This window comes from Egretta garzetta, unplaced genomic scaffold (genome assembly GCF_000687185.1).
Source record: "Egretta garzetta isolate BGI_Z169 unplaced genomic scaffold, ASM68718v1 scaffold228, whole genome shotgun sequence".
Taxonomy (NCBI): Eukaryota; Metazoa; Chordata; class Aves; order Pelecaniformes; family Ardeidae; genus Egretta; species Egretta garzetta.
In genome coordinates, this window is record NW_009260758.1 from 4016082 (window position 1) to 4032369 (window position 16288).

The following is a 16288-nucleotide window of genomic DNA, read 5'->3' on the forward strand; positions in this document are numbered from 1 at the left end:
GCAGGAATGAAAATGCAGCTCTGGATTGGCATGATGGGAAGCCCACAGGGCGCAGAACAAGCACAAGGGGCTAATTGCAGAATCAGAATCATTTGAATATATACGTGCTGATTTGCGCTCACCTTCAGCTAATGCTTAGGGGGCGTTCGGGTCAGTGTTCCCCAAGTTTAGGGTCAGGGTTTGGTGTGGGCAAGCTTCCCTGAGCCCTCTCTCAAGAACACAGAAGGGTGCAGGAATAAAGACCTTTAAAAAATGAACCTCTCTCCCAAAATGCAGTACAGCAGAGCCTGAGCAGTTATTAAAATAACAAACCCTTTCATTTACTACATTCAAGCATGTTCAGGGTAATTTTTCTGCAAAAGTGGCTTGCATACAAATATTTTTAACAAGGTAAATATATAATCTTGCAATAATAGCTCCTAATTTTTCTGTTAAGCTGATTGCTGGGAGAGCACTGTGAACTGGTTCTGACAGGTCAGAGGCAATGTCTGTTTGCTTTTATTTTTTGGAGTAATTTGCTGGCACTGAGTCGCAGCCATGAGGCACAGGCTGCAGGTGTGGCTCCGAAACGTTGGAGTATTGTTCAAATAAAACTGTTAGATAGCAAGTATCCAGAGGCAGGGGAAACAAAACAACTTCTTTCTGCCATGAATTCCTTAAATGAGCGTTCACATGGAAAACGGAAAGCGAGGGCAACACTTCATGGACGTCTTGCAAATATTCAACTTGTCTGCCTCAACATCTTCGGCAAGAGCCCGATCCAGCAGCCTTAACCATCAGTTGCACGTTGCCTTCAAGAGAGCAAGAACAGACTGTAAAGTATTTCTCCAGCATTGAATTTATTTAAAGAAAAGCACGAATATTATTTCTGCTCCACCATGTATTTAGAGACTGTTTACAAACTCCGAGGACTCACTTCGCTGAACTTCGCTGTGTGCGTTTGATCAACTGCTGTATGAGCTACAAGATCAGCTTTCACTGGGGGAAATAGCGTTATTATTCTTACATTTTGCTCCAGACTTGACAGTGTTCCCGTTTTCACAGGAAACTGCCTGAGTTACCCAGATGTGGGCCGGCAGCCCTGTGTCGGCTTGCACAAGTGCAGCACCCACCAGCAGTTGCTGAGCTGGCTGATTTTAGCCCAAAAGGTGTGGGGCACTCGTGTGTTTTTCCTCCATCTCCAAATCAGGGATTTTGCCAAAAATTTGAGAACGAGTGAAATCTGGGAGAGGTGAGAGGAAACAACAACAAAAAAAGATCATTAAAAAATAAGAACAGAAGAAAGTAAGGGCAGAAAGAAGCATCCCTGATGGACAGGCTGACTTTCTGCTAGATTTCTGCCTTCCTGAGAAGAAAAGGATATTCAGGTTCTATTTTTTCACCAGTTCACAAGCAGATCAGGGTGGAAAAGCCGAAGTGCCCGGATCCTGCCACAGAGCCGGGACTGGGCACCGACAGCCAGAGGAAACGCGTTTCCACTCGAGCGTCTGCTGCCAAAAGGCATTTTGAGCCCCAGCTCTTCCCCTGTACCGGGGACAGGAGCGTGGGGACTGCGCTAGCGACGGCAGAGAAATGGAAAAGTAGCAAAAGACTCTGAGCTTTCCCCTCCCAGGCACACACACCGCTGCCTCTTAATTTACATGACAAATGCACTGTGCGTACCCTTTGTTTGCACAGTGATTTAGACATTCATGATTAGAGCTCCCTTTCACCATCCAGACCCGATGTTCATTAAAAAAAAAAAAAAAAAAAAAAAGAAAAAGAAAAAAAAGACGATGGAAGGAAAAAAAATTGTAGTCTCTTGGTTGCCTAGACCCGGGCCATGTGTTTGGCTGGCATTGTGCCTGCTAACGAGTCAACCAGATTGAGTAAATCAATGGTGCCAGTGATGATGGATGGAGTTTGCTCGCCTGCATATTTTCAGCAAATGGCTTCTTCTGTTTTCCCTGTTTACCAAGCCCCTTTCAGCGGCGCTGGGGACAAGCTCCATGTACAAATCCAAGTGGCTTTGTAGTAGGGTATTTGCTCAGAAAACTCATAAAACGGGGAAGGAGCATGGCACTCCATTGGAGGAATAACAAGGCTCTCGGCACCGTTTCGGAGGAAGCAGGGACAGAAAAGCCAACGACGCAGCGAGGTGTCTCGTTATGTCCAGCTTCTGCAAAGGCCTGAGCGCGGCGGAGGGCTTGGCCGGGCTCATCCTCCCCCAGCGCCGAGCTGCGGAGAGGACGTCTGAGCATCGGATGCCATGAGCGCGGGTCCCTCTGGGTGATGAGCTGTGGGGATATTATCACTTTGTTTCGGAGAGCCCTCCTCATGTTTTCACTTGGCAGAGGCTCAGATCAGTCAGTTCAGTAGTCTGCCAGAAATAGGAGCCAACTTCCATATAAGAGCAAGCCGTGGAGGCAGGAGTCGGTGCCGTGCCGGCCAGTGGGGTGCTGCCGAGCCCCCAGTCCGTGCCGTGGGTGTGGAAGGAGGGTTCAGCACCTGATTCGCATTAGCCGAGCTCCGGGAAACCGCAGCAACACCAGCTCCGGTGCCTCTCTGCTAAATTGAGCCGTCTGTACTTACATGAAATCCTTTCTGCTCATTCTAACCGCTTTCTTTTCCAGGAGAGGACAAGTTTCTCTTTGCAGAGTGTATAGATTTGTTTTGAAAATGTTGAAGCAATGTTCCTCTTGTGTTCTGTATGAAATGTGCTGTATTATGCAACATGCATGCTTAAAATGATGGCTGTTCTCATTCACACTGGGGATAATGGATAAGAATAACTTGCATTTCTAATCTTGGGTTTAAGCTTTTATATTTATTTTGTCTTTGCAAAAATAAGATGTAAAGAGCCGGGGAAAGCAAGCGGGTGCGGGGAGGGGAAGGGGCTTAACGTTGCAAAATAAGGACTGTCAAGCTGACTGTGCTGCTGTTCTTGGACAATGATGAGCATTTTCTCATAGAAAGTTTTTGAATGTTTTCTCTTTTATACTTGCTGCAGAATGCAGTGCGTCATAATCTTAGTCTTCACAAGTGTTTTGTGCGAGTAGAAAACGTTAAAGGGGCAGTATGGACAGTGGATGAACTAGAGTTCCAAAAACGAAGGCCACAAAAGATCAGTGGGTATGTCCACCATGTTTGAACTTCTTAGCCTAGCTTGGATCATGCTTACAGTTTAACGTAGAGGCTTTTGGCTGCTAGCTGGTGTTAGACCAACCACAGGTGGTTTCGCATTGTTTCAGTTAAGGGAAACCAAGACAAACATCTCATCACTACTGTTTGTATGCCCACCAGTACCCTGACCCTGCTTGCTTGGTGTTTGTTGCATCACATGCTAGTAGCTTTTAGGTGGCAATGCATATTAACCCTCACAAACCATTTGCTTATGCTTATTGCATTTTATTTTCTTTTTCCTTTTCCCTGTATTTGATGTCTGTTCTGTCCCCGATCCCGTGTCCCTTTGTTTCCACTTCATCTCCTTTGCTGCTGCTCTTGTCCCAGGGTGCCATTCGCACCAACCTCTCACTGCATAAGTGCTTTATCAGAGTAGAGGATGAGTTTGGGTCCTTTTGGACTGTTGATGATGAAGAGTTTAAACGTGGCCGTCATATTCAACGAGGCCGTCCTCGAAAATACTGCCCTGATGAAAACTTTGGCGAGCTTGTTGCACAGTAAGAGCTTTTACTTGCTTTAATTTTTTTTTTCTGCTGTTGCTTTGCTTTGCATGATTTACCCATCTCATGTAGACTTGCATTTCACGAAATAGTGACATCACCTTTGCTGCTAAAGAAACTAAATTTTTGGTTGTTATGTGTATTTTGTGTGTCCTACTCTGATAATCCAAATGCCTGTAGTTATAACTCTGCCTTGACATGTTTGTTACAGCATTTGTTTATAGAGCAATGTAGACAAAAATAATTATCTGCGCTAGTGTAGAAATGCTGCTGTAGGCCTGTCAGGAAGACAATTATATGCCAGGAAAGGCTTCAGATAAGTTTTAATTCTGATATTTTCCTTTGCTTTCAGTTGTATGCCTTGTTTTGCAGCTCTTAATCAGAAATAGTGTCAGGTGCTTATAAGACAGAAACGCTGAATTAACTTTATAAAGTTTGAAAGCGCGGTGAGACGAGCTGTAAAGACGATAATCAACAGGCCATCCTGTGTCTGCAGCAATTGTGCACAAATATTCCTGGGGTTCCCAAAGCAATTTTCTTTGACCTTTACTTGAAGGCCGTCTCTGCAGGACAACTGATCCTTGCTGGTCCCTGTGGGAGGGGCTCAGTTAAGACTCTTCCCACCATGATTTACTCCCACGTGAAAAAACAAAAATAAAAATGCCCAGTGAGCAATAAAACTTTCTGAGATTTTTTTTTTTGCATTGGCACTTTTTATCTAGTTTGTATTCAATGATTTCTTTATTCTTTTTTCCCCTCTGGTGGAACCAGTGATACCTAGATGCCTGCTAAAGAGAAAGCAGATATGCTTGGCATTCATTTTCCTCAAACCTAGCCCCTTATGTAGACTTAAGACGACTAAAGTAAGGGTCCAAAATAGCACACCGGAATATTTTTTATTAAAACAGCCTTTAGGGCAGCATGTTCTGCGTGGGCCGTGCCGTTGCGCTGCGGTGCCGTCGTGCCCCTGTGCCCGCAACCCCAAACTGTTGGGGCGATGGCGTAGATCCTCACCGGGGCCGCTCACCATTTGCCTGGCAGGAGATAACGTGGCTCAGATCCGCTCTCATCGTGGTCCCTCTGCTCCATTGCGAGGGACTCTGCTGCCAGTGGCTTGGAGAACGATTTGCATGGAGTAGTATTTAAAATGTCCCGTGATGCTTTTGCTCATAGCCTCCTCATGGTGGACCTTTACATGGTAACTGGCTCCCGACACGACGAATATTGGAGAATTTCTCCTGAACACAGCTAAAATGAGCAGAGATGCCAAGATGTGCTACTAACGCAGGGTAGTAGAACACATGGCGAGGTAACGTTGAGTGATAATGATGTTCCTTATTTAGTAAAGGCAAATACGATAACCGTAGCCTAAAACTCAGATATTTGCTTTAAATCAAAAAAAAAAAAAAAAAAAGAGAAACGAAAGAGAACTTGTGTGGAAAAACAGTCTCAGCTCTAGTTTTCTGGTGTGGGAGGAAGCATTACATGCTTGAAACGCTCGCACAGAAGTTGGTTGCATTTAACTCTCCTTTTTATGTTTTTCTTATGCAGTAACCCTTCTCTTATTAAAAACATACAGACCAGCCACACCTACTGCACACCTCTCAATGCTGCTTTACAGGTAAGATTAATGACTGTAGCAAATATGCAACAGAGGCGTGTGTCTTCCCCACTCATTTCAAAATATATTAGCCTTGCTCTAATTAGATATTAAATTTTAATTCCGTTAAACTTTTTTCTTAAGTGCATAAAGCATCATAGTCCCTGGAGGCAAACACATATCAGGCTGCTTCAGCATTAGCTAGATGCTTAGCATTTTGAATATTGTGGCAAAAAAATTAAAAGTTCACTTATTAATATTTATCAGCAGTATCATAATTTCCATCCTCTTATTTCAGAATTTCACTTGAGGCAAAAATACCACAAGTGTAATTACTCTAGCACAGCTATTAATGTGCTGAATGATAGGATACTGCGGCACGTGACCTTCTATTGTTCATGGGTTTAAAGAGAAAGCAGATCATTTTTCCCCCTTTTCTTTTAAGGGCTATTTTTGCATATCTTCCTATTGTCGGTAAAAAAAAAAAATAAACGTTGCAATTCCTATAAAAAATAAAAGATGGGGTTTATTGGTTTAAACTGTATTGTAATCATAAGACAAAAATTCTGGATTTTCACGATGTAGAAATGCACAAAGCGTCAGTGCACAATTAATAACTCACAGCCCAAAAGTGTGTGCGTCTCCAGCCCTCTCCCACGCGCTCTATATCAGGTTGGCTTTTTTTCCTCCTCTCTACAAATTGCTGAGTCTGCCTCAAAAACCCCAGGTAAAGTCAGCATTTTCTATACAAACCAAAGATTCAAATGCATTAGGGTGCCCTGATATTTGGGGGGGTGTGTTCAAGCCTGTTCCATATGGTGTGAATTAATCCAGGAGGCAACACCGCGCGTGGTTGTGCCCCCGTTGGTTGTTGGGAGTCGCTTCTCAAGAAGTTCGCTGATGGCCATGGGTATCTGCTTGGGCGGCCGCCTTTTGTGGAAGGTTTAGCAGACTTCTCTTTTCAGAACGAAGCAGCAGATTATTAGGGGAAAAGCGATGTTCTGCGCTTCTTCTAATTATTTGAGTTTATGCAGGAACTTCTGAAAAGCAAATGAAAGCATGTTTAAATGAAGCAACTGTAAATACCATTCATTAGTAACTTATTTTCCCTTGAGTCTTGTGAAGTGTGATTTTTAAAGACTGCTTTGTCTCTTGAATAGTATTAAGATTACAAGCACATTTTACATTCATGAGGCTGAAAGGCAGAAACGAAATGATCCTGCATTTCTTCACATTGTTAACTATGTGACTAATTTCAATTAATATGCTTATCATACGGAACTGTTCGTGTTTTATTTCTGAAACACGTGTCGTTGTCGTCATCCCCATCCATTCTTGTCTTTTGTGATAACCTCCAAACTGTTCCCATTGCCCACTTCCCCTGGAAGCGGCACGTACTCGTACCCCCCCCACCCCCCGTAGCATCGGGGGAACTGAGTTGATGGAGAGAAGAGCCCGGGCCAGATTTGCTACCGCTCGCGTGGCCCCTGTAATAAATGGGGGTGAGCGATATTCATTGCACTGAGACAGGTCCTCGTTTTGCTTGAAAATAGACCGGCAGGTTCCTCGCTCCTCTCCCCCCCACCATTGGATTTTGGAGGCAGAGTCCCGGCGGGCGCTGGGGTGCTGTACTGGGGTTTGGGGGAAGGCGGCGGCCGGTGCCACCTGGGCAGGTCGGACCTCGCTTGGGCAATAACCTTCCTCCTAGGACGCAAGGCCACTTTACCTGCCTACGCTCAGTCTAATTAATAATTAACGAGCAGTGTTCCCCTGGCTTTCGTGGGCCTCTGCAAAGACCGGCTCTTTGCCTGTCGCCACGAGCGAGCAGCCGCCTCCCGGCAGGCCAGGGGACACGCGGTGTGCTGCGGGACGCCGGGACGCCTTTCTCTTCTCCTGTGGGGTGGCAGAGCTGCCCCTCTCTTTCACCCAGACCCCTCCACGTCTCCTCCGTCTGATTTCCCCCACGGGCAGGGAGAAGCAGCAGCTCTCTCCCCGCTCTGCGTGCGGAGGGCACGGGGACGCCAGCTCTCACCAGCACGCTCTTCTCCCAGCGTGTCACCGGGGGCTCCCAAAACACCCCCCTCCCCTCCTATTATCTTCATAGCAGATACTCCTCGTGTCCCACCTCTCCCCCAGTAAATTGCTTTACTGCAATTACAAGTTATCACTATGGGTGAAGAACTGGAGTCATTATTTTGCCAAGTGCAGGAAATGTGAACCATTCTTTGCATCCCCTAATCACAATGAGTTTGCCGGTTGTTGAATCAAGAAGATAAAAATAATCCTCCCCATTAGAATAGCTTTTGTAATCACGTGCGACACATAGGGCTGCGCGTGGAGAGGTCAACGTAAGAAAGAAGAAAAAGGGCCGTGCTCCTGAAGATGCTGCAGTCAGGGCTGGTCGTGCCTCCTCTCCCCGTCCCATCCCAACCCATCCCATCTCCCCCCACCCTGGCTGGGCTTGCCTGGGAACAACGCTGCCGGCTCGGATGGCAACAAGCAAGGAGTTTTGTCCCGTGAATTAGGAGCAGGCGAGAGCGTTTGGTGGGGAGTACGTTTGCATGAATTCTCTTCCCAGGGGCAGGGTTTGCATCATGCAGACCTGGAGTCTGATGGATTTTTTGGCTCCGCCGCCGCAGGCCGCTGGGGCAGGGATGGGTGAAATGGTTAAATGTCCCTGGGCGCTACGGCCTCGGAGAGCCCCGCATCCCATCCCCACCAAACGCTGGGCTCCTCCGGGGCTTCGGCGCTCCCGCCGCTGCCGTGCCGGGCACAGGACTGTGCCGTCAACATGAGCTAATGCTGACACACAGTAAATATTAGCAGGCAGAACGGTGGGAATCAGAAGGAAAATATTTAACAGTTCATTCTCTTCCTACAAAGATTTCCATTTAGAAAGTTAACTCCAGTGTGCCTCTGCGTGGTATTTCTTTAGAACAAGGAAAAATCAAAATAAAATGGTCAGATCTGTAAGAGCTAAGGTAAGAGCTGAGTTGCTGAGGCTTAAAAAATTCCACATGGACTGGTTCAGCTTTGGGATCGGTGCAACTTGGACCGATCCAGTCAGTGCTAACCACGGCTTCGCACTTGGGTCACGAGAAAAACCAAACTCGGTAACGCTGCCCTCCTGCTTGGTGCCCGTTTGCTCTGGTAGGAAGGAGTTATCAGCTGAGCGTAATCTTTTTCCCCGTTTCATTAGAAACAAAACCCAAACCCAGACCTAAGCCACAAAAAACCCCAAAGCCCCAAACATAATTTTGCAAAATGAAAATAGGGGAAGGACGTTTTATTTTTTCCGGGGGGTGTAATTCCAAATCGGGAATGGAAAGCTCCGTCCTCTCGCAAGCCAATACAGCTATGAATGCTTAAACCCAGATGTATATGATGTTAAATTTCCCTTGGTGGAATCAGGGTAATACCTATCAGAAAGCACAATATTTAAGAAAACGGTAATTGCAAATAATGTAAATGTGGAGAAATGTTTTGGAATAAGCGAGGGTGTTGTGCAACGTATAAAAACGTTAGTCATGGGTCGTCATATATTTGTTTGTGTCCTTGGCAGGCTTCAATGGCTGAGAACAGTATACCTCTATACACTACTGCTTCCATGGGAAATCCCACTCTGGGCAATTTAGCCAACGCGATGAGGGAAGAGCTTAATGGTGCAATGGAGCATACGAACAGTAACGGGAGTGACAGTAGTCCAGGACGTTCCCCTATGCAAGCGATGTAAGTATGGCAGGGCCCGCGCGTGGCTCTCGGCGTTGCCTTACCCTCTCCTGAAGTCTGGCTTTGGAGGCCTTGGTGGTTTCTTCCTGAGGTTCGTGGATGGAGCAGCAAGAGCAGACGTCTCCGTTTGGGGACGTGCTTAGGTTGATTAGAACGTAGAAGGACTGTTTACCGACTTCCGCATAAAACCCATCAGCTCAATCCAGCCTGACAAGCACACAGAGCTATAAAATTGGTGACTTGTTTGCAATTCTCTTCCTTAAACCTTGCAGAACCTCATAGGCAACTGCTTTCTTGAGGGGAAAAAAAAAATCTGATTTCTCTCCCCTTTGGTCCACGCGGCAAGCGCACCAGTGGGGCAGAGCTGGGAAATGGGCTTGCTCGGTGGGTCTAAAGAAAACCCGCTCGACGCACAACGGTCTTGCTAAAGCATTAACGATGGCACACGTGAAGGCCTGCATGATTTATAGATTGCTCTTAAAATATCAAAAGGAAAATTAATAGGAGCATTATAGCAACAGACGGCAGTATAATGAGTGCATATATAACCGCATGAAGTAATGGGGGGATCGCCGTCCCTGCGCAACGTGAATGGCACCCGGGCAGCGAGCTGGCGCAGGAAAGGGTAAGGCAGGAAGGGTGCGATGCCCCGATGGGTGTGTGCAGTATTTATGGGGTGACGGAGTGAGTTTGCAAAGCCGTAAATTCCCCCCCCTCCCCTCAAATTACATACCGGGTAATTGGCGGCTGGCGAGGAAGCTGGAGTTTATAAGTCTTGTCGTACTCTAAAAACTCGGCGGAGCGGTTGGCTACCTGTGCGAGTGACCCCGTGCGAGAGCCGCGCTGCCTTTCTTCTGCCTGTTCCTTAAAACGGGGCTGTAAAATCACTGGCTGACTTGCCACGGCTCACGTTGCACATTAAAAAGAGAACTAATTTGTAGTCTTTTGCTTCAAAGTAATTTGAATAAGGGATTTACAAAAGTAAGTCTAAATCAAAAAGTAGAAAAACATTAACCTAATACCACGATAGTAATTAGTTGTGAAACTAATTAGCATTTAATGGCAAAAAAGTTTCCCACCTGCATAATGTGTTGTCGGAGGGGAGGGGGCATGAAGGAATCTGAGGCTCTGGGTACTTTGATATTGCAGCGTTTTAAATCGGTGCACAAAGTGCTTTGAAAAAAAAAAAAATCTTTAAAGATGGCAACATTCATTTTTAATTAATAATTAATTTAAACATTGTCTTTCACCATTTACTTCAAAACATTCAAATCAGGTGTTTGGCTTTTGCAGTGATTGTTTGTGCAGTATTAATTATCTCTCCCAAAGTAGCGTTGCATGACACACTTTCCGCCTCTCGCAAACGGATTCATCTCGAGGCAGTTTTAGTCACAATTTGTTATCCTCTGCCCGTGACCACGCAGGGCCGGCGTGAAGGAGGAGTGGAGGGACGTGGCTTTTCCCCAGAAACAAGACTTCTCCCAGGGGTTTCTCCTGGCCTAGCAGACAGGGATGAATGTTTATGATGTTGCGTTAATCCAAGTAATTATTTTTTTGCAAGTTCAAGGCTAGTGTAGTTCATGCACTTCTCATTTCACCTAAGGTTTCGTTGTCTTTGAAGAGACTGCGAGGAAGGAAAAATAACCCAAGTTAAAGCAGGCTAGGACATCTTCCAGAGCTGTGCATAGCCGTGGCCTTTGTTGCACTTAATAATCATCTCTTAGCACATTGATACCAAGGTGAGGGGCACAGAGCAAATACTGGAGAGAGAGAGGGGGACGCGGGGGGGAGGGATGCCTCATTTTCATTATTCACCAGAAAATCCAATTTTCTGTTGTAATATGGAAATGATTGTTTCCTGAGTGTTTTCATTTTCTCAGAATTGATAATATATGTGTTCTCTGCTGAACATTTCTTTTTGCTTAAGTAAAATGTGGCTGGGTGACGTTCCAATACCAGCCTCGGAGCTTCCCCATTAAAACTGGGGTTTCTAAGTAGTTTGAAGGGATCTAAAGCCAGAGCACCGTTCGCACGTCGTGGGGTTTACCCTGTTTACTAAGGAAAATCGTGAGTCAACAGCAGATTTCCAGACGCCGTGCAACCTCTTATTTCCCGTAAGCCTGCTTTGTTAATGACATTTTCAATTTTTTTCTCAGAACAGATTTCCTTGTCATAATGCAAATTATTTTTTAAACAATTTCAGTATATTAGAATAAATCAAGCTTTAAACTTTATTGTAAGGTTTAAAGGACCTTGTTAACATGACAGCTGAGAAGTCTAACACTTTAGCTGAAGTCTTATTACCGCTCATTCATTTCCTTTTTATGACACATTGAACCACGGCTAGGGTTTGGGTTTTTTTTTTTTTTTTTTCTTCCCTTCTCTCTCCCTCCTTTTGAAACACTAGAAAGTAGTCGCATAATTACAGCTTGGGGACATAACACTTTCATCCTGATATGCTCCAAAGGTAGCCACAAAGCAAACTACTCCATGCTGTGTGCACCACCAGAACTCAGTGGCTTTAAACAACAGTCAGCTTTATTAAAAACTCCTCTGTTCCCAGAGTGGACAAACAAAAGAATTACTCAGATGTGAAAAGAAGGGGAATCTGTGTTCAGCAAGGTTATTTATTGTTAACCCCTTCTGGAGTCTTAGGCGTCTGCTTAAAAGGAATGCACTGAAATTCTGCTGCTATAAAGAACTGGGAAACCCTTTCTCCCCCCCCCCCCTTTTTTTTTTTTTTTTTTCTTTTTGCCTAGACCAGCTTTTACCTTTTCTGTAATTCAAGAGACCGAATTCTTTAGTCTCCAAAGGAAGTTTTCCTTCCCCAGTTTGGGGGTTTGGTGAGGTGGTAAACAGAGATCCAGCCTTACTTGAGAGAGACAAAGGTCTCCCTTTGCCTTTGAGCTTATTTAAGCTTATTTAAGCTTATTTATTTCAGGCGAGCGGAAATGTTTGAGCAAAATCACGGCTTCAGGAAGGTTTCCTCCTCACGCCCCACTTTGTGGTTAAAGCTGATGGAGTACACAAGGGGTTCAATTTGTTGTTGTTGTTTTCCATGCAGATCTCTCCCCAGGGGGGGTGTATTACCCACATAACCCTCCTAATTTGGGGGATGGAGTTTTTGCCAAGCTCGCTGTCTGATGTTTGTCCAACACGTGAGCTGCTGGCGGAGGCTGGCATGGCTCTGCCTCCCCGTGGCTTTGTGGCCCTCCCCGGCTTTGTCTCGCTCGGGGTCAAGCAGCCCTTTTCATAACCTGCTGCTTGCTTTGCTTTTTGCTCCTGAAGTTTTGGGGTTTTGACTTCTGGGAACCGCACCAAACCTCAAAGAGAAACTCAGTTAAAACCACCTGGTTTCACCTGCTTTCATAACAAAACCAGGAGGGGAGCAGAGCTTGTTTTGGAAAGCTTCGAGGACCTTTGAAGGAGCTTTCACAGCATTTAGGGTGGTTGCGAGCGCAGCAGGTACCAGTCTTATCTGCTGGCACCCCATCACTTCTGCCCTCTGGCCGAGCCAGAGGCGGAGCAGGGACGCGCTGGGACCCTGAGATGTGGCCCCTGAGCAGCCTCTGGAGAAACTCCCGTCCGTGTGCCGAGGCCACCTCTGCCGCACGCGACGCGCCTTCTTCTCTCTCTCCTTTGAAAATTGCCCATCTGCGTTTTCAAAAATAACACATTTTTTAAAAAAAAAAAAAAAAAAACCAAAAAACCAAGCCCAGCAGCAGCATCAAAACCAGAAAGCCAACAAGCAAGGCTTTTAAATTAAAACAGCAGTAAAAAAGATCACTGCCGTGAAGGCTGAGTAGCACGCACTTTTATCGGTCTCTATGTGTAGCTGCTCTTTCCCCCTTTTTCCTCTGTTTTTCATTTCATATTTTCTCCCAAGTGAGGGGCCTCACAGCCTATTCATAATATAAGTTTTTCTAGTTGCAAATAATCAGTGTGGTTTCAGGTTCGCTAGGGCCACGAGCCGCTGGGACGGTTTAGCACATGCACGCCCCTGAGATGACGATCCCCTCACAAGACTTTTTATATGCTTAACCTAATTCTTAGCCTCTCGTATTTGGATCATCATCACCCAGTCTCCCACCCCCACCCCCCGTCCCCCTTTTCAATAATTAGGTCAAAATTGCATGCGCAATGTCTCTCTCCTTGTAATTTTTGCAAAAATGACACGACACGCAGAGGAACCTCCTTGGTCCCAGGGATGTGTTGGTAGGATGCATTTTTGTGAATTTGAAGGGGAAAGGTGTGGATACGGCATCACTTCTCCCCACCGTTCCTTTCTTGGATGGGCTGGAAGGTGCCGTTAATACTTAAGTATTGATCTCGCACTTTACAACTCAAGAAGTTGAAATATGCAGCGACTTGAAAGGCATTCACAGCTCGCATTAGAAACCTGTGTAGTCAGCAAGTTGGATGCTTCCTAAACTGATCCAGGCTCAAGCCAAAATAAATAAATAGGGTGCGATGATACGGCTTCGCACACTGTACACGCGTACGACTGCTTTGCTCTGGTCACTTGGAATAGGCAGGGTTCCCTTTGGCTTGCACGTGGATACCGAGTACCTTCTCCCCGATGCAGTGATTTATTCTTGCTGTCTGTCAGGGCAATGGAGTACAAACAGTCTTGTCGTTCCTATCCACACAAAGCATAAAATAAAATGCAGCTATTTTAAATCATTCGTTTTAAAGCAAAGCTGTGCAAGGAGGGAAGAAGTTCTTGCAAATGAAGGTTTGTGCTTCGGGTGATGTTTTCACGTAGCCTACGTGAAAGGGTTAAATCAGCCCGCACGGAGAAAAAAAACAAGACTCTCGGAGGTGGATATCAACTCAATGAGAGACAGAGTGGGACTTGAACTCATTAACACTTTATTTTAAGGGATTGCCTACAACATCAATTATTTAGGAAGCAAACAGGGTCTCCATTGCTGTGTCGCATTATTAATACTTGGTAATGTCAATAAAATCCGACTTTCCTATAAAGTCCCACCAACAAGACACTATTGACTCACATGGCTATTTTACATTTCAACAGCTGCCAAACAAAAAAAAAAAAAAAAAAAAAAAAAAAAAAAAGGTAATTTGTATTTGTATAGGATTTGTTGTAAATATGATTTACGAACAACATTTTTCAATTGTTATCATACCCGTTTTGAATGACCAAGCCCCGTTCCCCTGCGGGTTATTCATGTGCTATGCCGTAATGAGAAATTTGGCAGATCTCATCTCTTTAGTACATCCTTGTGCCCACCATGAGCTAGGGATCATGTTCTGCCTTGTTTACAGCTGACAGTGTTATTATTCTCGTTAGGACTGTGCTTTCTTATCATATTGTTGTGTTGAGCGAGCCTTTTCCTCTCTGTTTGTGTTTCCTGGCAGGGCTTTTCTTCCCTTATTGACAGTTTGTAAAAATATGCATTAATTTGGAGTTTAAAGCATGTATCATGGTGTCTCTTTGCTGTGTTTGCTTGAAGTTGATTAATGATAGAACCTCACTTGGGGTCGTCCTCTGGAGAGTTGTCTCACAGGTTCTGCATGTTAACGAGAGACGCCGCACACACAGTGAGCGATGATTAGCCCAGCCTCCGCCGGCTCGGCGGGCTGACAAACTGCTCCTTTGCTGTTCGGATGCTTATTCCGCTTATTTATCCAAAGATTGTATTAATCAACTTAATATGTCAGCTGAGAGCATTTTCTCTCGATCCCGAGACGGAAACCCAATCGAGGTGCTCCTCCCAGAGCGTTTTCCCGGGGAGGTTGAGCGCTGCCTGCCCGGTGTAGCCTTCGCTTGGCTCCGGTGGCCGGCACAGTGGTTGAGGGTCTTCTCCTTGGTGACCTGGAGCTCCTAGGCTTTGCGCACCGGGTCTGAACGCCCAAACCACCTCGCCTTTCTCCCCAAACCGCTCGAGCTGTCAAAACTGTTCTTTAACGAGCAACTTGCCGATTGACCGTGTTTTCATTTTTACAGGCACCCCGTGCATGTCAAAGAAGAACCATTAGATCCAGATGAAAATGAAGGCCCACTATCCTTAGTGACAACAGCCAACCACAGTCCAGATTTCGATCACGACAGAGATTATGAAGACGAACCTGTAAATGAGGACATAGAATGAGTATGTCTGACATCGTTATCCTGAGAATGAAGATTGGAAGAACACGTCAAACTTAGCTGTGAAATCTCTCCATTATTGTACAGTCTGGAGGATTCTCAGTCCACTTTGACAACTATGAAATATGTTAACTCTTAGTGCCATCAAGTATCCCATTTGGGAGTATTTTTGATTTTTCTACTTTTTGTTGAAAAAAGGAATTTGTACTCTGTGCATTGGATGGACTTGTTTGGTACTTGGGATTTTCCTCTCTTACAGTCAACATCAGTGTTGTAAATTTGCTAAACTGATTCACTTGCATTTAGCAGCCAGCTGTGGACTGCAGGTCCTGCCAATTTTGGACACTTGAGGACATCAAACTGAGCATGTACACCTGAACTGCAGATCAAGTCTTTGCCCAGATTTTAAGGATTCCAATGGACAACATATTTGCACAGTACTGCATGTTGATTATCACTGCCTTTACTCCATTTTTTTTGGTTGGTTTCTTTTTTTTTCTTTTTTTTTTTTTTTCTTTTTTTTGCTTCCATTTGGGATGGGGAAGGCCTGTGTGTGCACGTATGTGGATATGTGTGTGTGTGTGTGAGCGTGTCTATCGGGGAGGGGTTAAAAGAAAAAATTATCCCAAACTTTTTAATGTATTGCTTTTATTCCCCCGCCCCACTTCTCCTCTACCATTTTAAGTTCTGACCTCAGGCCTCATCTGGGCCCAGGGCCTCTCGGAGGCTTCAACGTTTTCTGTACTTTGTGATGAATGTTAATAGGTGTTTTTATTATACGAAGCTGAATGTCATTGAATTGTTTGTAGTTTTTTCTGTCATTCATTCCAGTTTCCTTCAGATGCCACCATGTTTTCTTTAGCTATGGAAAACATTCCATTTTGGTGTCTCCTATTTTTTTGTTGTTGTTTTTTGAAAAGGTCCCAAATGCTGCACTATACATGTGGAAGGGTTGTCCAACGGAGAGAGGGGAACGAAGTACTGCAAGAATGAGAATGAATGACAGATGAACATAGAAACACTGTAGGAAGCAACACAGATTCATTCCACAAAGCAGTATTTTTATTTTTTTTTTGGTTTGGGTTTTTGATTTTTTTTTTTCTTTTTTTTTTTTTTGTAGAGAACTGAGTAGTAGCCAGTGATAGGACCAGAGGCAATCGGTGCAAACTGAAACATTGGGGGTTT

The 16288-nt window shown here is 45.0% G+C and overlaps 1 protein-coding gene across 1 annotated transcript in view; it reads left to right on the forward strand.

Annotated features, from left to right (window-relative positions):
- Nucleotides 1–15606, forward strand: part of FOXP1 (forkhead box P1) — a 402299-nt gene extending 386693 nt beyond the window's left edge. Inside the window, exons 17-20 of the mRNA XM_009645970.2 lie at nt 2990–3111; nt 5214–5283; nt 8825–8991; nt 14963–15606. Of these exons, the coding sequence (XP_009644265.1) occupies nt 2990–3111; nt 5214–5283; nt 8825–8991; nt 14963–15107 (504 nt within the window). The 3' untranslated portion in view covers nt 15108–15606. The remainder of the gene's footprint in view (nt 1–2989; nt 3112–5213; nt 5284–8824; nt 8992–14962) is intronic.
- Nucleotides 15607–16288: the final 682 nt, after the last annotated feature.